Raw genomic sequence first — 22384 nt, forward strand, 5'->3', positions numbered from 1 at the left:
TTACTTGGGAAGGACTAATGAAGGACATTCCCCATTTCTTGAATACAATTATCAAAGAAAGTCATGCATTGTAGTAAACTTAAGGTCTTCTGATTAATCACATGCAATTTTTCTTTTGCTCAGGCAATTGGGGTTAAGTGACTTGCCCAGGGTCACACAGCTAGGATGTGTTAAGTGCCTGATATCACATTTGAACTCAGATCCTCCTGACTTCAGGGCTGGTGCTCTATCCACTGCGCCATCTAGCTGCTCCTCACATGCAACATTTTAAAATAATCCCTGTATGGTCATTTACATTTCACTTGTCTAAATAGACTTACATTTTCTAGTTAATATTTTCTAGTCATAGCTCCTTCTGTAATTTGTAATCTTAGAGTGTTGACTTTTTAAGAGGATGAATTTCAGGATGAAGGAATTGAAATAAGAGAAGAAAGGGTCTCTTCATAATTGTCTACCAGATAACTACTTATTAGAACTATTGCTGGACAATAAAATCATCACTATGTTTTGTACTCTTAGGAGAAGGTAAAAGTAGCTTAGAACATACCGTTTTCTCTGATCACTGAGAGTGATCATGATAGCATTTACTAAAACCCCATCAGTGAGACTAAATATAAATCTACACATGCTATGTTTAATTTGTTTTTTCTTTTTCTTCTGTTTTGTTTTTCTCTTTTGTTCTGATTTTTATCTCCCAACATGATTCATAAAGAAATGTGTATTAAAAAAAAAATAACTAGGAGGAAAAAAGGGATTTAAAAAACAAAATAAAAACTCATCAGGGTATATAACTCTTATAGGTGGATAGACAGGTTGAAAGAGCATGGTAGATTCATCTAGTAATAATAATATTTTCACCTTTCTGGAGATCAGTTTTACAGAGCACTCTTCTCACATCAACCCTATGAGGTGAACAGGTAGAATAAAGTTATCTCCAATTTATATAGGGGGAAACTAAGGTTTAGAGAACAATATATGGTCTTTAAAGTAGCTTTTGTTTGCCCTTAAAGCAGACACCTGTCTTTTATAAATCACTTAGTCCTGTCTTTTAATTTTTTCTTTCTTTGCAATTGAAAAAATTGAGGTCCTAAGAGATTGTTAGCTCTCTGAGATTTAAACTAAGCTCTTACACTGTAGCATGATACCTTTAATGAGTCAGTGTATCCAGGCTTAGAAAATAAGCCTAAACTATAATTAGATGAAAAGGTGTTAAGAATAACTAAAATGAAAATATATTTCTTTTATCCTTTGAAATATATATGTATATGTATGAATACCCATCTTTCTCTTTATTCATTATAGCCTTATTTGCAGTCTTATATTTACATACCACATTTTCTATATATATTTAAATCTGTGAGGCAATTAAAGTTAAGAGGGTTTGACTCCAGGGCTGATGCTCTATCTACTGTGGCACCTAGCTGCCCCTATATATCTTTTAAAGATTATTCCATAGGAATTCAAAAGCTTGTGTGTTTTTGTCTTGAAGATAAGTATTATACAGGATATATGCATGGTAAAATTTAGGCTTTCCTTGTGGTTCAGAGAAAATGATTGATTGCTATTTGAGATTAACTAATAAATATTTGATAGCCATAATGAAGAATGTTCATACTAGTGCAGATCCACAATGGGGTGAGGTAAAAGAAGAAACTTTTGTAGAAGAAATTGTGCCTGCTCAGTTATTCTCTTTATTCCTTCCACTACTTTTTCAGGTGTTCATGCTGGAATGGATAATTATTTCCTTTCCACACTAGCCATTTCTTTAGTTGTAATATTAAAAGATAATTGAAACTATGGCTTAATTCCATCCTAGTATTTGGGAGTAATAGATACAAAAGTGACATCTCTGGACTTGACTGAGCAGAGACATTGAAGTGTAGGGGAACCCCAAAGATCTCTCTATAGTCGTATTTTGTTGGGTGGTTTTTTTTTTTTGGAATATTTTGTAGTGACTAAAAAGTAACAGAAGTAGTAGAGGAAAAATGAAGAATTTTGGTTAATGAATAAGCTAATATAGAGTAAACTATTGCATTTTCCCCTACCCCTATTCCCAAAGTTGGAAATGGCTGTGACTGGATTGAACTATTGAATCAGTATACAAGACCTCCTCATTTAAAAAAAAAAAAAAATTTTTTTTTTTTTGGTTACTCTGTTTAAAAAAAAATTATTTTGTTACTCTGTTAAAAAAAATCAAACTTATCTGTATTTCAAGACAGTGAAGCATCTGATAATTTCCTCTTCTGTAAAATGAAGGGGTCTGATTAGATGGAATGCTATGATCCCTGAAAACATGAAGATCTTAGACCAGAAAATTTACAGTGAGCAGTTGCTTTCTTTTGCTGGGGCTCAGTCATTCCTTCTGCAGAGTTCTTTTCACTTTAATTTTTTGGAAAAAAAAAAACAAACAAAAAAAAAACCCTGAGCTTTTGTAGACAAATGTACCATAGAAGAGCAGAGGGTTGTTTTGTCCTCATGTGAAAGACTTAATTTCCCATTTCTTGCCAGAATGCTGGGGAGAGATTTTTTAAGGGCGTAATAAAGCAGTAGATTTTATTTCCATCAAATAGTTGAGCAGTTATGGCCTATGGAGTTTTGTCACTGTGTTATATCTTGTCTAATAATGCCAGTTGTTCTGCTGATTTGTCTAGTTCCAGTGTGACGGCCGCACAGCCGCAGGAGTCGCTGCTGCAGCCGGGTTTGCAGAAATCTGTCTCCAATTTACAGAAGCCGACACAATCAATCAGTCAGGAGGTGGGTACAAGTGTCTATAACCTAAATATTCTCTACATTCTGTGGCCTCCATAGTTTTTTGGGACCAAGCAGGAGCTGTGCGTGACCTCTTATTCTGCAGGAAGTGGTTAAATAAGACTTTAAAAAATGCTTCTGTAATATCAAACATTTTGTATTTAACCAAGTAACTTTAAAGAATGACCACTGACAATAACAAATGGAACAAGTTTGGTGGCCTTTCTTCTCTCTTTTTATTCTCCTTCCCTTTCTTTCTTTTCCCTTTCTTCTCCCCTTCCTCAGAGGGGCCATTTCTTGGGGAAAAGACTTCAAGGAGGGGAAAAATACTTCAGCAAAATTAACCAGTGTATCAACCAATATTACATGTAGTTTTCTACTTCCATAATCTCTCACCTTTACAAAGGAGGGAGGGAGGTGCTTTTTCTTCCTTTTTCTTTTGTTGGAGCCAAGCTTGATTTATTATCATTAAAGTATTAGGCTTCATTTTACTTGATAATTTTGTTCTTTTCATTTACATTATTGTAGTGCTTTTATATATTATGTTCATGGTTCTGGTTTACTTGACTTTGTATCAATTTGTATGAATCCCCATGTTTCTCTGTTTTATATTTACATACCACATTTTATGTTATTCCCCAGTTAATAACCATCAATTCTAAGGATTTTAATGCACATCAAAAGACAATAGATCCAGACCTAAATATCCAGGAATTGGTGAATCTCTTGAAAGGCAGATAGGTGGCACAGTGGATTGAGTGCTGAACTTGGGAGTTAGGAAGACCTGACTTCAGATACTTCATCAGATACTAGACAAGTAAAACAATTAATCTTTCTTTGCCTCAGTAGTTTCTTGAGAGTGTAGCCCTTCCCAGGACCAAAGATCAAATGAGATTACATGTGTAAAAGGTTTGCAGTTCTTAAAGTATATAAATGCTAGCTATTATTATTAAAGCAACACACATTACATTTAGATTATATTGTTATCTGATGGGAGATGATTTTTCAGACCTTTTCCTTCTCTTTTCAATTTTTTAATTGAAATGTGAACAAGTATGTGGCAGTGACAAAAGTTTTTGGTTTCACATTGGCCTTATAAAAACCCCTATAAACTTAAAAAACATACCAGCCTGAGATATGAAATTTGACTCTCCTGAATTAAATCCTGATCTGACCCACTGAGAACACACAAGGTTGGGTTCAAATCTAGTTTTCTGGATTTTGAAGCTGAATTTTTTTTTAAGTCATCACGAGTTCATTAAATGTTGTGTATGTGTTCAATGCTGCTTTTTAAACTGGGAAGATAAATCAGTGAAGTCTGAATTCTTGTGCAAAAAACAAAAACTTTTGAAAACAAAAGAGAGACACAACTTGGTAGTTTCTATATCAAGGATAAAACTAACTAGGTTTAATTGACTAGGCAGTTAATACTTTCTTCCATTGTCATATTGTGATTTGCTTCCACTGTAGTGCTTGTGATTGGCAGGAGAGGTTCATCCTCATGGCTACATATAAACTTAGAGCAAGGATAGATATAGATAGGTAAGGCAATTTTTGAAGCTTTTCTCCAGTGCCTGCATGATTTCTTCTCCATCAGGTTTGATGGAGGATCATATTCTTCTTCACCCACTACAGTGATTTCTATTTTTTTTTCCAAGTATGCCTTTTGGTTTTGTTTTGTTTTGTTTGTTTGTTTTTTTAATGTTAGAGTAATTCCAATTCCTTTGTATTCCTCTATTCCCCATTAAACTCTCTCCCTTGTAACAAAAAAAAAATTATATGACACAACAATTCTGCCTTGTATGCTGTACAAAATCATTTTTCCTCACAGCTCTAAGAGTGATATATGTCCTTGTTCTTTGGAATCAAGATTATTCATTGCTTGAGTTCACTTGTCTCTGCTGTTTCTTTCACATTATTGTAGTCATTGTGTATATTGTTCTCTTGGTCCTACTGTCTTCATTCTGTAGTACTTCATTTGAATCTTCCCATTTTTTCTCTAAATTTCTCATATTTGTCATTTTTAAATGACACAGTAATATTTTATTACATTTGCCACACAGAGTCTGTATAGTCAATCCTCAATTGGCATTTACTTTGTTTCCATTTTTTTTGATACCACAAGGAATGCTACTATTAATATTTTGGTACTATGTGGGATTTCCTTCTGTCTTTCACTTTTTCTGGGTATATTGTCTCCATTCTAATAGTGTGTCACTAGGTCAAAGAGAATGAATAGCTTACAGCTTAGTGACTTTTCTCAATTGTTTTGCAGAATATTTAGACTAGTTCGCAGTTTTCCCAACTACATAGTTTTTTCCTGTCATTTCAGACGCTATAATATTAATTCTTTTCATCTTTTACCTGAAAAATATAAAGCGAAAAAGACTCTTGAATTTACATTTTATTAGTGATTTGGCACATTTTATCATATGATTATTGCTAGTTTGTGTTTCCTCTGAAAACTATTCATAGCCTTTGATCCTTTGTTATGGAATGACTCTTGGCTCTTACTTTAATATATTTATGTTAGTTCCCTTTGTATCTTTGATATAAAAATTTTATCAGGGATACTGAATGCAAAAATTCCATCTCCAATTGACAGCTTCTTTTCTTATTCTAAAACTGCATGTACTTTGCTTCCAGTGACTTATTCCAATCTTCATCTTTATCCAGTCACTGCCATAGTTAAGTTACTAGTTAACTCCTTCATATTTTGGAAGACAGATCATAGAAGATCTACTCTGTTCATTTGACACATGCAATTTAAAAAAGCATCTGTTTTCATGCCCAAGGTACTCTGCTAGGTGTTGGGGATACAAAAATAAAAAACAAGACTTTGATGCCCTGCGGGATTTCCATTTTGGGGGGCTGAAAGGGTGGGTAAAGGATATTTACATAAGTAAGGAAATACAAAATTGATACAGGGTAATTTGGAGGAGGAAAGTACTAATAACTGGCAAGATTAAGAACTGCCTCATAATCAAAATCATTTGGTACTATCAGACAAGATTAGAAGGGAAGCTATTAACTGGAAAAACATATAGATTCAAAAGTTCTGATAAAGACCTCATTTCTAAAAGATATAGAGAATTGACTCAAATTTATAAGAATTCAAGCCATTCTCTAATTGATAAATGGTCAAAGGATATGAACATTTGTCAAATGAAGAAATTAAAACCATTTCTAGTCATAAGAAAAGGTGCTCTAAATCACAATTGATCAGAGAAATACAAATTAAGACAACTCTGGGGTACTACTACATACTTCAGGAAAAGATAATGAGAAAACTGCAACACTAACACATTATTGGTGGAGTTGTAAAGTGATCCAACCATTCTGGAGAGCAGTTTGGAACTATGCCCAAAGGGCTATCAAACTGTGTATATCTTTTGATCCAGCAGTGTTTGTATTGGGCTTATATCCCAAAGAGATCTTAAAGGAGGGAAAGGGATCCACATATGCAAAAATGTTTATGGCAGCTTTTTTTGTATTGGCAAAGAACTGGAAACTGAATGGATGCCCATCAGTTGGAGAATGACTGAATAAGTTATGGTATGTGAATATTATTGTTCTATAAGAAACGATCAGCAGAATGATTTTAGAGAGACCTGGAGACTTACATAAACTAATGCTAAATGAAATGAGTAGAACCAGGAGATCATTGTACATGGCAACAACAAGATTATATGATGATGATGATCAGTTCTGATGGGCATGGCTTTCTTCAACAATAAGATGATTCAAACCAATTCCAATGATCTTGTGATGAAGAGAGCCATCCACACCCAGAGAGAGAACTGTGGGAACTGAGTGTGGTTCACAACATAGCATTTTTACTCTTTTTCTTGTTGCTTGCTTGCATTTTATTTTATTTTTTTTCCTTTTTGATTTGATTTTTGTCTGCAGCAAGGTAATTGTATAAATATGTACGCATGTGTTGGATTTAACATTTTTACCATGTTTAACATATATTGGATTTCTTACTATGTAGGGGAAGGAGAAGAAAAATTGGAACACAAGGTTTTTCAAGGGTTAATGTTAAAATTATCCATGCACATCTTTTGAAAATTAAAAGGCTTTGATTTAAAAAAAAAAAAAAAAAACTACCTCATGAAGGTGCTCACATGAGCTAATGGAAGACAACCACTACCAAGACCTACCAAGACCTCATTTCTAAAATATATAGAGAATTGACTCAAATTTATAAGAATTCAAGCCATTCTCTAATTGATAAATGGTGAAACATAGAATGCTATGTATGAGGAATTTCAGATATAAATGGAATGATGCCTTCTATTTCAATCATTTAGGGACATATATATTCTATGGTGATTGTTGTATTGGTTTAAGAAAATTTTTATATTGAGCACTAATGTATTTATGTTTCTACAATATTTAAATATGTAATATTAGTGTAATTAATGAATATAACTTTAGCACTTTGCACTACACTTGGCTCATTGGAAATGTTTACCTTTTTTGACTGACTGTTGAAGGGGATAGATGGGGAAAGAGTTTTAAGATTGTTAGGGCATCTCTGTCAGTCATCTTAACCGTTTAAGTTGTTATTGTTGTTTTTTAAATATCTTCCTTTACAATTGGAAGAGGAAAGCAATTAAGAATAATGACCCTAGTGAAGGTTATAACAAGGAATAATAGCCCCAAAAGGAAAATTGAATTAATTTTGAGACTCAGCAAATATAGTTTAAGAGAGAAGGATGTATTTCTAAAGTGTTGTGCCATGCAGAAGAATAACCATAACACTTTTATTCTTTATGTAAAAATGATGGTAGTACCTTATATGCCACTTAAAAGTTTTTCTAATTGAAATAGTAGTTTTCACTGATCATTTAGTACTTTTAATTCTCTTTATTACCAAAATATGGTTTTAACTAATATTTGACAGATCATAAATTTAATAGCTATGAACCAAAAAAGAGGTCAAATTTATTAATAATCTTAAGTTTTAGCAAGAAAATCAAATTGACAACCAAGCAAAGAAAATACATTTCTTTCGTGCGTCTTGTTTCAGGCTTAGTTTTGAAGTTCTTCTACTTTAGTTCTATTTTTCTTCCTTCTGTTCCAGAGAGAAGATAAGTAGTGCAAACACTGCATACAGGTGTATATAGTTCTGCTGCATCTGCCCTGCAACATCTTACAAGGTCTTCCTTACAGTGTGCAGTTTTAAAATGGCTCTAAAACTTGAGGTTATATAGCTGATGGGCACCTGAGCAGATAGAACAGGGATTGAATAAAAGATTTTTGGGCTCATTTATTCTGTACCCTTAAGTAAACAAAGTAATCTAAGTAAACTATGTAAATGAGCCATAATTTCATTTTTGTTTTCTTCCTTCTTACAGAGTACAAATTCAGTGCCAGGTGGACCAAAGTCATGGGCACAGCTGAATGGAAAGCCAGTAGGACACGAAGGTGGTGAGTGTGGGTAGAGGGAGTTACCTACCTATCGAGGTGGGCCTTGTTAGCCCTAAGTTGACCTGTCATTGTGTCACATGATTATGAATATTTTAATTCCAAAGTCTGAATATTATGTTATTGCTGCTGTTTTTTTTTTTTTTTTTTTTTTTTTTTTTTTTTTGCAGTGTGTTGGCTCTTTGAAATCATTGTATTGAGAGAAATATTTGTGTTGAAGTGTGTATAGAAGAGCTGAATAATCTCCTCTGTCAGTCTGTAATTTGTTTGTACAAATAGCTTGGTTTGATAGGATTGTATATTTCTTCTCTGCCAGAACCCTCAAAGAATTGTTGTGTTTCCTTGTACTGTCTTTGGGTATAGGGTTATAAATAATATCACTTCAGGGAGTTTGTTGCTTGGTTATAAGCAATTATGTAGGAGAAATCAACAGGTTAAACCTATAGAGGAATAGGGGGCAGGTAAAGGTATCAAGGGAAATTTTCTGTAATTTTACAAATAAATGATGCACAATTGTCCAGAATGAGGGATAATAATGAATTTGATTTGAGCTTATCTCAAGACCATGAATTCATACAAATCTAAAATTCCTATTGGTTGTAAATCCTTGAAGTTCTTTAGTCAAACTTGGAAATGGAAGGAATACAATACAAAGGAATGACTGCAAAGTAAATTTCAGAGTAGGAACAAAACTATATCTTCTCCACAAGTGATAAGGATACTTCTGGGCATCATGATGATGGTCTGCTCACTTTTGGAAGGTTATAAGCAAGGGGAAAGTTTGCTCTAAACACCTTAGGAGATCCTTATCCACAGGTTAAAAACCTTAACAGTTTAGAAAGAGGAGAAGGAAAGAAAAAGGATTGTTTGTGAGAAAATTTTATTACCATAAAACTCTAGCATCCTTTCTCTTTTCTATAGAACTTTAATACCCTATCTTTGTCAAAGAAAATTATATGTTTTATAATAGCAGGTAATATGAAAACATGCTGTGAATGCATTTGATTCATAGTACTAGTTGATTGTAGAATTAGGCTACTTAATAGTCTATTCCTATTTTTTGGTCTCTACTTTGAATATTAGCAAGATAATTTTGGATAAAAAATGAGGAATATAATGGTTTTAGTAAGTATGTAGAAAAAATTATTAAAAACAGTTTTCATGGAAAGGTTGGTATTGGAAAATAATAAACATTTTGGATTGACACAAATGCAGACTATTATAGTTAGTTATAAAATATTTAAGAGAAAAAACAATCATAAAAACAGCCACAGTTCAATTCTTACCTCTAATGTTTGAAGAGACAGCATGGTACAGTGAAAGAAATAATGGTTTTGGGATCAGAGGCCAAAGGTTCAAATATCACCTCTGCCACATCCTGCCTGTGTGATCTTAGGCAAATCACTTAAATTTTCTGAGATTCAGTTTCTTATTTGTAAAATGAAAGATGAAGACTAAGATCATATATTTAGAGCTGGCCGCTTAGAAATCATCTGTTCCAGCCCCTTTATTTTATGGATGAGAAAGTGAATCTTAGAGAATTTATGTGACTTGATTAAGATAACATTCAAGTTTTGAACAGTAGTGCTAGAACTTGACTCTAAGTCCTTCAAAACCAGTTCCAGTAAAATCCCATTGTATCACATTGCCTCAGCCTATACTAGATGGTCTTTTGAGTCTTTTCTAGTTCTAGATATGTGAACCTATGATATGATCATGTGATTTTCCTGGATTTCTTAGTTCAGCATTGATACTAACTTTTTTGATCCTAAAAGTCAATTTTCAATTAATTTGCCCAGCATTTATTAACATACACACAAAATGAACAGTCCTAATTAGTTGTTGGGGAAGTAAAAAGTTTAGCTAATACGTTATGTCCCTATTAAGAAATAAGCTCTATTGAGGTGAAAACTGTTCTTTTTCCTCAGGAGAATTATAGTCTAATGGAGGATAAACCACAAACACATAAACCATAATGAAAAATATTATTGTTTAAGTGCATTAGAGAGTTTCAAAAGAAAGTGCCATATGAGGTCAATGCCAAAGTAGAGGCCACAGAGAAACAAGAGGGTGTGGGAAAGGGATGGTTTAGTAAGATATTATTAGAGGAGGTCACTTTTGAGTTGAAACTTTGAAGGCTATGTAGGAATTCAAAGCATATACAAACTAGTATGAGCAAAGGTAAGCATAAGATGTATTAAGGAGAGAGTAAATTTGGCTAAAGGGTGGAGAGTATATAACATCACATTGGACTAAAGGGGGGGGGTAGTGGGCTAGTAACAGATTATGGAAAACTTTGAATTTGCTATCAATACTTCATTTCTCAATTCATATGGAGCTAGGGAATCTCTACTTGAGATTAGTGATTGGATTTTTTTTAAAGTTAGTGGCCTTGTAGCTTACTAGTTTTGTGCACTATTTACAGAAGTTGAAAGAAATTTTAATGGGAGCTGCATTAATAATGAGAGGCAGTGTAGTTTAATGTGGAAAGCACTGGATTTGAAGTCAAGAGGACCTGGATTTATATCCTGGCTCTGCAGTTTGCTCATTGTATAAGGTAATGATCCTGACAGACCCTAGCAGACAGTACTGGATATTGAAGTACTAATTGTCCACACAACAGAAAAAGTACATCTTATGTTTTGTCATTCTCTTTTGAAGTCATTGATGAGAAATGCTTGGTTTCAATTTTGCCCTAATTCCTCTATTGAGAGGTAATGTAGTTTACATTTTAGATAATGCTGTTGTGAAGATAATTGTAGTCTAGTGGTAGAATTATTTGATCTATTATTTTGCCCATCATTTCTGCAAGGGAATTAGCTGCAGTAGGTTAATTTATATGTTGGGGAAAGTTGAGGATGAGTTCACATCTGGCATGAATGTGTACATGGGAACTTGGCTAATATGTGTTATTGGCAGTGTTTCTCTTAGTTCAAGGGAATAGTGGCTGATCTGTAAAGTAATGTCATGGTATTTATAACAGTGATATTTGTCTTCCTCTTTATGTGGATTCTATAGAGTATAGTCTGAGTAAGAGAAGCAATGGAAAGAGCATTGTATGTGGAATCAGAGGACAGGAGTTTCAGTTCCTCTTATTATTATTTATTTTAATTTTCTGCACTTCAGTCTTCTTATTTGTAAAATAAATGGGCTAGTCTAGATGACCTCTAGGATCCATTCCTCCAGTTGGATCCTAAATCTATGATTATTTGTCCTTTGGCAAAAATAATTTCACCTCTCTATATCTGTTACCTATTATGTAAAATGCAAGAACTAGACTAGATAATGTAAAGATGTTCTCAAATTAAAGATTCTCTATGAATAATAACTTGGATTTATATAATGCCTTTCTTCCTAAAATACTACAGAAATCAGGCATCTTCTTGATGTTTATAATTATGCAACCAAGGCCACCTGTGCAAAAGGAAATGCCCCAAAAAAGCCATATTGAACATTGATTTTTTAGATTCTGTAATCTCTCATTTTAAAAAATAGATCTCTTCATGTTTTATTCTTGCCAATGACCTTTTAAACAATGAAATAATTGCAAGCTAAACACATTCTTCACAGCAGTAGCTCTTTTGTAACATTTATAAATGGACACTCTGGTTAATAGTTTGTGAATAATGTGTACAGTTATTACAATGGCAGGTTTATATGACTTTGGGACTTCCTTACTAACTGTGGTGGAAGATGAGTTGCTGCCTAAGCCGCTTCCTTTTGGCAAAGTCTGCCTTAGTTAAGCAAGATCATGAATCAGTAGTGTTAATTATACCTAGGGGAAGTTTGTGCTTCAACTGTGCAGAGAACAGTGTAGGTCACAGTGAGGCATTTGGTGTGTGATTCTTATTACAATTGTAATAGGCTTACCAAATTTACAGTAAATTATAGGAGGTCTGAAATTCTAGAAAATTTCATTAAATTCCACTGTGGGTTCTGGACTAAATGTTTGAGGTAAGAGGACTTGAAGAAATGTAAACAAAAATGAAGTGAGAAAAGATAGACTCAACATAAGAGGATAGGGACAGTCTGGAAATACCTGGTGATATGGGTGCCATCTGAAAGTACTTGGAGAGAGACTTCACTTGACTTTCCTAAAGGTGATGTATGCAGTGTCAATGTTGTCCTTTTTCAAAGATAATACTACTAATGAGCGTCATCGTCAAGAAAGCATGAAACCTACATTTTTTGTGTTTTTCTCCCCAAGAGTAGTATTGCATTTGTGCTTATCCATGCCGTATCTCATCACTTGTCTCCCTTATAAACAAGATGGTTTGCAGTAGTAGGGTTATGGTGGTATATAGTCTGTAGCCAGAAAGATATTTACTTGCTTGCTTTGAGGGTAGAACACATGGTCTTTGCCCCTCACTACCATTGTCCTCTAGTCTACCTAGACTGGCCCATTTAAAAATAATTCTATTTTAGTGTATCAAGGCTTTAAATGAGCCACAGATTCAGATTTAGAATTTTATAGTTAGAGAAAGCTTTTCTAGTTTATAACTCATTTTTTCCACTGATTTCGTCCTGGTTTATTTGACAGGTTCAAGGGGCTCAAGCCGACTATTATCCTTCTCTCCCGAGGAATTTCCGACGCTGAAAGCAGCTGGCGAGCAGGACAAGGTTGGCAAAGAAAAGGGCGTCTTAGATCTGTCGTATGGGCCAGGACCAAGCCTCCGCCCACAGAGTAAGTTATTAAGATTCCCTGTATCTGACCACTCATTAAAGCAGCAGTGGTTTTTCTTCATTATGGCTTTCTTCCCTGTGCAAGTTTCTCTCCAGTGGCCAAAGCCCAAAGGGTCCCCAGGTACCTGTGGTGAGCCTATGGCTTTTACTGGATTCTGTCATCCCTGGCTAGTTGCTTCTCTTCTGTCATTTTAGGGACAGAGGAGGAATATTAGTTCAAAGAAGCTAATGGAATACCTAGAATTACATGCTCTTTCTGGCAGACAAATGTTAATTTCTTTGTAGTCATGCTTTTGATAGACAAAGAGCCAGTTGATTGGGTTACTGATCCTAGTAATGGTCTGTGCTACTATTTCCCTTACAGTTAAGGTTGACGTCTCTCAGTTTTGGTTTTTTATGTTCTCACCAGGGGATTGGGAAAATATGACAAAGGGCCACATGGCATATCATTTTCTTCCTGTTTTAGACAGAAGACCTAAAATTATAAGCACCTATTTTTTTTTTTTTTTAGGATTTAATTCAAAGATTCTAAAGTGGCTTATTCATTTGCCAGTTTAAGTGGTTAAGCTGCTTTTACTCTCATGTACTAGTTCAGTTCCATTTCCCACTCCTTCCCTCTCCTGGCTTTGAGGTGTGATAGAATTGCCTTCACTTTGAATCAGGTGTTTGAACTGTATAGTTAAACTGGGGAATTTCTAGACTGAGTAAGTAGAAGTTTGAATTTGAATCTCACTTCTGCCTTTTAACTAATTTTGTAACGTTGGGTTCTCAAGTCTGTTTTCTCACTTATGAAATAAGTATTGAATTAGAAGATCTGTGAGGTCCCTTCCAGTTCTCAAATTTTTCTAATTCCTTGGATTTTCTTACTAATTGAATAGAGGATGAATTGATACTATCTCTATCTGCAGTAATCTCAACTATATCTCTCTGGCAAACTTTCAGCAAGACCATGAATCAGTGATGGTAACTATACCTGAGGCATATGTATACTTATACTGTATAGGAAGCAGTGCATGCCATGACAATTTGGTTGTGTGGTTATTAATATTACTGTTATGAGCTTACAATGTACCAGGCTGAAGTTCAGGTAGTACTGACTTAGCTGTGGCTAATGACTGACTCTTAAAAGACTGTAGGAATCAACAGTGTGGCCTGGCTGCCAAAAATATGTTATGTAGTTTTATTTTGCATTAATATAAAGATTTTAAAATTTGTTTTGTTGATTTTTTTTTTTTATATCTCACTGTCACTTTCTAATCATTCTTCCTCTGTTCCCTTAATAAAGATTAAAACACAAAGTTAATTCTGTACTTTGTAGACTCCTGCCTTCATCCATAAGAAGGAAACCTACTTCTAGTCCCCTGGAAACAAGACCAGTCATTTTACTAATCTGAATTCTTTTCTCTTTTAGTGTAATTTTTTTCCCTTTTTTAAAAAGTAATAATCCAAAAATATACTGTTCTTTTAGTTCTCTCCAATTCTAGAACCTACCCTAATTAGCTCTTGAGAACTAAATTTACATTACTAAATAACATCCTATAGAACATTTCAAACTGGATATACCACAGGCACTTCAAACTCAACATGATCAGAATGGAAATATGAAACTTATCATTCTTTCTCTAAAATCCATATTTCTTGTGAATTTCCCTATTACTGTCTATTCCTATTATTATTAATATTACCATCATCTTTCTTTTCACTTGAATTTGCAAGTGTTATCTTTGATTCCTTACTCTCCTTTATCCACGTATCAAAGCAATCGGAACTGTCTAGACATTTCTATTACTTTAACAACTCTCCTATGATTTTCCTTTTCTTCCCTGCCATAGCTACCATCTTAGCATAGACCCTCATTATCTCTTGGTTGCACTGTTACCATAGTTCATTGATGTCCCTTGCCTCATCCCTCTTTCTATTTCAATCCATTTTCTATGTGGCTGCCAAAGTGATTTTCCCAAAGTGTTCTTCTGACCCTCTTATCTCCTCATTCGGTAACTGAAGGTTTTGAGGCTTTAGTGTAGTTCCTGGCAGATAGAAAGTGCTTAATACATACTTAGTGATTGATCAGCTTCCTGTCACCTTTCTGATCAAATATAAACTGTTATTTCAAGTTCTTCACAATGTGATCCAGTCCTACCTATTGCTTCTCCCCACATCGGGTTCTAGCCCTATTAGCCTGCTTGCTAATCTCTACAGAGGATACTCATATTTCCTATCTCCATGCCTTTGCATGTGTTAGTCCCTGTTTCTAGACCGATCTGCTTCCTGACTTCTACTTTTTAGAATACTTGACTTTGAGACGGCACAAGCATCGCCCTCTATAAAAAGCCTTTCTTTGTCTTTGTCATTCTTTTAGTGCCTTCCTGTTGCTTTGTATGTTTTACAGTTAGTTGCCTATATATGAATAAGGTGTCTCCTATTAGAAATTCATTATGGAATTTTCATGTTTTTCTTTGTAACCCCAGTGCCTTACATAGTGCTCAGAAATATATGGGCCATGATAAAAGGTTTTATTGATTCTGTTTTCTTTCTTCTGCGTAACTCATAAAAAATCTTATCTTTTTCATAATTCTTACAGTCATCATTTCTTAAGGTACAATAAACCATTCTTTTCTTTTTTTTTTTTTTTTTTAATTTAATAGCCTTTTATTTACAGGATATATACATGGGTAACTTTACAGCATTAACAATTGCCAAACCTCTTGTTCCAATTTTTCACCTCTTCCACCCCCACCCCCTCCCCTAGATGGCAGGATGACCAGTAGATGTTAAATATATTAAAATATAAATTAGATACACAATAAGTATACCCTACCAAAACGTTATTTTGCTGTAGAAAAAGAATCAGACTCTGAAATATTGTACAATTAGCTTGTGAAGGAAATCAAAAATGCAGGTGTGCATAAATATAGGGATTGGGAATTCAATGTAATGGTAATAAACCATTATTTTCACATAACACACTTTCTTCAGCCATTTCCAAATTGATTAGTAACAGCTTTGGTTCTAATTTTCTGCTACTATAAAAAGTCTCTTATGCATATTTTGGTATATGTATGACCTTTTTGTTTTTTATATTCTTAGACTATTATGCTCAGCAGGGTAGGTAACATAGAAGGTATGAACAATTCTGTAACTTTTTATGTAATTTCAGTTTTGGACTTACACCTGATTTCATTTTCATTTTTGATATGAAGGTTTTCCTCTTTCTTCAGTAATTTGTCTTGTTTTGTTCAGTAATTTGTTTTGTTAGTATAAAAGCTTTTTAATTTTATAGATTCAAAATTAACCTCTTAAAGAATATTTACTTCTATTCTTTGTTTGGTTAAGAATTATAGCCATTGTTATGAACAGAGCTTATTGGGAACATGACAGCCAATTTTAAATGGCAGGACTGTTGGTTGGAAAAGAAATTGAATTATAACTTAAAAGGACAGAACAAGGATCAGTGATGGTAATGTTAAAAGAGAGGCAGATTGAAACTTTAATAGAATTTTCCGAAAACTAGAGCTCTGCACCAAAATGAATGGTTTACTTTGTGAGGTTACAAATTTAATAATTCTGAAACTGAATGAATAATTGACTGATATGTAGATTGTAAGCTCCTTATGAACAATTTATCTCATTTTTGTATTTTTTTTCTCTAGCATTTACCACAGTGCCTGGAATACAGCAGGGTTTTAAAAAATTGATTTTTTGATTGTTGTAAAATAGAGCAGGGGGTGTGGGAGGGAGTAGGTACTTAGATGGCCCCTCACATGTGCCAGGAATTGTGCTAAGCACATTTACAAATACTATCTGCGACTTACCATAGTTTTTAGAGGTAGATGGTATTATTCCCACTTTACAGTTGAGGAAAATGAAGCATTCAGAGGGTCAATGATTTGCCCAAGGTCTCCCAGCCCTGAAGAACTTGATACCAGGTCTGAATGCAGCTTTTCCTACCTCCAGGCCTGGGGTTGCCGCCATTGTTCCTCTAGCTGACTTTGGTTCCCAGTAAAGTAGATTCCTGTGAATTAGAAGTTTAGAGTATATGATCAAGGCTTAGGTTTTTTTCCCTAGAGATTGTATAAATATTCTCAGAAGATATGTAGACTCTTTAGAGCTTCTGTTTCAGACCAAGTATTTATTGGGGGTTGATGGGCAAGAGTTAATCACTTGGAACCAGAGAATCTGAGGTAGACTTCTATCTACTAACACCTCTTTGTCCTTGGACAAGTAGTTTAAGTCTCAGATTCTTTTCTTTTTTCTTTTTTTTTTTTTTTGGCTGAGGCAATTGGAGTTAAGTGACTTGCCCAGGGTCACATAGCTATTAAGGGTTAGGTGTCTAAGGGCAGATTTGAACTCAGATCCCCTTCACATCAAGGCTGATGCTGTAGCCACTGCGCCACCTAGCTGCCCTGAGGTCTCAGATTCTTATAAAATATGATTATTAGACTAGATGATCTCTGAGGTTCACTCTAGCTTTAAATACCAAAATATTTATAGAATTGGTTAAGATATGAGAAATTCTACATTTCAGGAACACATTTCAGTAAACTTTTATGTTTTGGTGCCCTTTGATTAAGAGTTATTTAAGAAGAATTCTTTTAGGATGAATGTTGGAAACTATCTTGGCATGTATTTTGAAAAATTAAAAGTTATTATTAAAGAAAAAAAATATATTTTAGCTTGATTCAATTGATTTTTAACCTGTAACTCTTGTTTCCCAGTAGCTCTTAATGCAAAATGAAATGATGCTATTTGGTAGCAGTGTGTTAGCAAAATCATATAGTGAAATGCTGTTTACCTCTTTTAAAAAATTTCAATTACTTCTGACTGGAGACAAATTTGTTTTTATACCTGCTTTAATTTATTTGGAGGGCTAGTTCTATGGGCCTATGCTGCTCTATATGTTTGGACCAGGACCCTAACATTTGGCAGTATTTCTCATTTTCTGTTGCCAGCTGAAATGCCTTTTAGAGTCCCATTTATTCATACTCTTGTGATAGATATCTGCTTGACCCAATTCAGCTTGATTCCTCAATTTATACATATATATATATATATTTTTTTTTTTTTTTTATGAAAGAGGGGGTCCCTTTGACCTTCATAACCTCATACCGCTCCTTCCCCCTCCCTCCTTTTTTGCCCCTTTTAATTTCCAGATGTGACGAGCTGGAGGGAGGGCGGTGGGCGGAACATAACCTCTGCCACATCTCTGACCGCCTCCCCGACTGAGCCGGGCAGCAAGAACTCGAGTACAGGAGATGGAGCCCCCTCCTCGACATGTACCAGCGATTCTAAGGAGCCTTCTCTCCGCCCGGCTCAGCCTGTCCGAAAAGGGGCTTCACAGTTCATGGGAAATGTATACCACCCACCTACATACCATGACATGCTTCCTGCTTTTGTAAGTCCTAAGTGTGTAAAATTTTTCTTGGAAGTTGGATTGTGTCCAGCAGACCTTAGCTCAGATGGCTGACTCTTTTGCACATTATCCAAAGCCTTCTATCCAGATGTATAATTTTAAAGGTTTCCACCCTTTTGCATTTTCCTACTATTTAAATATTTCAGCACTGGTTTTTCAGTATTAAAAAAGTTGGTATTCCCCAAGACAGTCTCATTCCTATTTTTTAAACTTGCTGCAGGAAAGAAATGAAGGGGTGGGGGATAGTACAGTTTGGGGATGATTAATTAGAAAAGCTAAGGATACCCTACTGTTGTCTTCCTTAATTGTTTTTTTCTAGGCAAGTCAGATTTGACAAGAATCATCTATTTTGTATAATTATTTGAAAACCTGTTTACCAATATTGTGTTTCAGATGTGTTCACAGCAATCACCAGAGACCCAGGGTACAGTGGAACGAGGGTCTTTTCCTCTTCCTCAACTACGCCTAGAACCTCGAGTTCCTTTTAGACAATACCAGATGAATGACCAAGATGGGTAAGATACCATATTTGATGTGTGGAAACATAAGGCAAATGTAGTTTTATTTAAGAGTGTAATGAATATAGACAGTTTAAAGATTGAAAACCAATTGGGTTATATTGAGTTTTGATATGCTAATGTATAATGGACAAAGGACACTGAGTTTTAATTATAAGGCATTGGATAAGTTGTTTCAAAGCTACATGTTTCCTCAGGATGCCAGGCGCAATGAATGATGGACGGACCGTATATTCATTTATGAAATAAAGGCCTTTCTTGCTATTACATGAAAATAAGTTAAAGGAGGGATACAGGCAGGGATTTTAAGTATTGTATATACCCTTGAGAATGGGGAATTAAAACAGAAGGAAGAAAACTGAATATCGTTTATTTTTCTCCAGTCTGTGTGACTGGATTATACACTATCATCATTCTTCTACAATATCTTCTTCTCCTTTCCAATAGGAAAGAAAACAGAATGGGAATGTCCCGCCCAATACGCCCTATAAGACAGCTAGGGGAACGGGCTCCACGACCCACCATTATCAATGCTGAAAACCTCAAAGGGCTTGATGAACTTGATACTGATGCAGATGATGGTTGGGCAGGTATGAACTTTGATTGCTTGATTGGTTTTCAAATGACTGCTTGAAAAGGTAGGAATAATAGTAAATCACATGTATTCTCTGTGTTCTTGATAGGGTTACTGAATTTTTGTATACCTTTTGGCATGTTTTCCCCCTTGGCTTGGAAGTGAAGGGGAAAGGGATAGAGTGGCTTTGAGAGTTTACATTTTATTGCAACAGAACTGGGGTTTCTTTTTGTGCAGTTGTCTTTCATGATATTTTTTGAAGTTAGGTGGGCTTCTTTTTGTGTATGGGGTAGACTGGGTTTTGCGTTTCAGAGTAATGGGAAATTTCAGAATGTGACTTTATCTGTAATACTGGGGGGTTCTTTTTTATGCTTTGGCTTAGCAACTGATTTGGAAGGCTAGCCTTTTGTTCCCCCACCACATTGGAAAGATGCTGAATTTCTCTTCTTGTGTTGTTTCTTCCTTGGTCCTCCTGTTGCTGTAGGACTTCATGATGAAGTAGATTACTCAGAGAAACTGAAATTTAGTGAAGATGAGGAAGAGGAAGAGGCTCTTAAGGATGGAAGGCAGAAGTGGTAAGAAGTCTCTGTTTGGCTTGGTTTCTCTAATAGCAACTGTCCAGCCTTGAGGATATTTAAAATAAATTATCCTGTAGTTTCTCTATAGTTATAGATTTATCCTATAAATCCTAGTGTAATGCCTCATCATGGCATGGAAGGTTTTTGAAGGCTATCACTAAATCATAAATTCTGGCAGATTCTTTTATTTTGGAAAGACTTCAGGAGTCCTAGCAACACTCCCATGTTTTGCTTTTTGAGAACCAACCTGTATAAGTATGGTGAAGGTCATTAACATTAGAATTGAATTCTTTGGTTGCAGCAGCCAGTGAAACATATAGATTCAAAATGGCCAGTCTTGACATTTTAAAAGGAAACAAAATCAGAAGAAAAAAGGAAGAAGCAACTAAGTGAAAGAATAGTTTATAGGTTCTTCTTAGAAAATGTATAGAGGAAAGGATATCAGTAAGAACACCAAAAGGTCACGAAACTTCCTCATGTAGAAATACTCAATGTCCTTGCCATGTGGAGAGCCAAAGGCAATGTTGTATTAGGATATTGAAATTCACTTACAAGATCTAAAGAGAAGGATAGCAGATGATGAGTACTGTTGTCCCATAAAACAGTGAGAAAGCAGTAAAGGGAGAAAAAAAAATTTATTGCGAAAGGCCCAACTGAGCAAAGACAACCCATACTTAAGAATAAAATTGTAAAAATATGATGACAGAGATGAAAACTATATATCCTATAAATTTACTGTCTGTTTACTATAAATTAAAACCAAATTTACTGTCTTTCTCCCCAGTCCTCGTCTAAATAAATTCCATCTTATTGTTGAAGTCACCACCATACTCAATCGCCAGGGTAGAAACCTTAGGGGTCATCTTTGACTCTTCATTCTTATCTAATCCCCAGTCCATTGTGCTATCATGCTAATATAGACTGTTATCACGTCACACCTGAACTATTGCAGTAATTTATTCATTGGTGATTTTTCCTCAAGTCTCTTCCCCACAATAATCCATCGTTCACTCTGCTGTCATATTGATCTTCTTAAAGTAGATCTGACCATATTGTACATTTCCAGTCTACCATTAGGATTAGTATTTTTAGGCTTTTTTTTTTTTTTGGCATTGGAGTTCAAAGCCCTCCCTATACTGGCTCCCTTCTGTCGTTTTAGTCTTCTTTTACCTTGCTTCCCTCTGTGTAGTCTGCTGTGGAATGACACTAGTTTCTTTGCTGTCCTACACTGCTCTCCTAGCATTGGGTATTTTCATTTGCTTTTCCCCAATTCTGGACAACTCTTGGTCCTCATCTATCTCTACTTTTGATTTTCTTCAAGTATCAACTAAAGTTCCACCTGCTGCAAGAACCTGTTTTTGTATTCCCTTCGCCCCCACCTCAATGCTGGTGCCTTTCCTCTCTTGATATTTCCTTCAGTTTGACTATGTATATTTTGTTAGCGCATAATTGTTTTTATGTTGTCTTCCCAGTAAGAGGTGATTATCAGTTTCTTTTTCCTCTTTTCTCAACCCTTTTCCAGTCTAATCATTCGATATCTTGTTGCTTTACCTTCACAAATACTGCTTTCATTCATCATTAATCTCCCTTGTTATACAGCCTTAACACTTGTTCAGGGTCTTTGGGTTTCTTTTCTGGACAAGATGGTTGATAGCTTTTTAGACTCCCCTTTCCATTCTTCACACAGTTGCCAGATAGGTATTCCTAAGACAAGAAATTTGACAGCATCACTTTTTTACTCAAAAACTCTTATTGTTATTGCTCAGTTGTTTGAATCTTTTTTGATTCCATTGGGGTTTTCTAGGCAAAGACATTGGGTTGATTTGTCTTTTTTTTTTCCTCAGCTCATTTTATAGATAAGGAAACTGAGGCAGAGTTAAATGACTTGCTCAGAGTCACATAGTTAATAAATATATGAGGCTGAATTTGAATTATGTTCTTTCTGACTTTAGGCTTGGCGCTTCTTCCACTGCACTACCTAGTGCAGTGGAATCTACTCAGATTTTTGTTGCTCTTGGAATAAAATATAACATCCTCAGCTTGGCATTGAAAGTTCTCCAAAATCAGGTTCCCACTTATGTTTCCAGTATTATTTTATTATTTCACCCCATCGTTTTTTAGTCTAACTAGATTCTTAAGTATTATAGTTCCCATGCATCACATCTTTTTCCATGCTTTGGCACGGTATAAATTTTTTCCCCTTTTCAAGTTAGTTATCAGTGTTATGTTGGAATCCTTACAAACTGTTAACTCATTAGAGTTGATAGAGACAATAATTATCTAATTTAGGATGGTTCGGTATGATTGATCGATCCTTCTAGGAAATGTTATGGGCCAGAACTTGAAAAAAGGTACTAAGTGGAATTGAGGAGACAATGTTTAAATCTAGTTTAGCATTGATTTAATCATACAACAAATAATGGTTTCCCAGTGATATAAT

At 34.9% G+C, this 22384-nt stretch overlaps 1 protein-coding gene across 9 annotated transcripts in view; it reads left to right on the top strand.

Annotated features, from left to right (window-relative positions):
* PRRC2B (proline rich coiled-coil 2B) overlaps positions 1 to 22384 on the top strand; it is a 113892-nt gene that overhangs the window by 59368 nt on the left and 32140 nt on the right. For all 9 annotated transcript variants that reach the window (XM_031954858.1, XM_031954861.1, XM_031954863.1 and 6 more), the window contains exons 4-10: positions 2652 to 2754; positions 8112 to 8184; positions 12722 to 12865; positions 18015 to 18256; positions 18668 to 18789; positions 19240 to 19382; positions 19851 to 19941. In XM_031954858.1, the coding sequence (XP_031810718.1) occupies positions 2652 to 2754; positions 8112 to 8184; positions 12722 to 12865; positions 18015 to 18256; positions 18668 to 18789; positions 19240 to 19382; positions 19851 to 19941 (918 nt within the window). The remainder of the gene's footprint in view (positions 1 to 2651; positions 2755 to 8111; positions 8185 to 12721; positions 12866 to 18014; positions 18257 to 18667; positions 18790 to 19239; positions 19383 to 19850; positions 19942 to 22384) is intronic.

The sequence above is a fragment of the Sarcophilus harrisii genome, chromosome 2 (assembly GCF_902635505.1).
Source record: "Sarcophilus harrisii chromosome 2, mSarHar1.11, whole genome shotgun sequence".
Taxonomy (NCBI): Eukaryota; Metazoa; Chordata; class Mammalia; order Dasyuromorphia; family Dasyuridae; genus Sarcophilus; species Sarcophilus harrisii.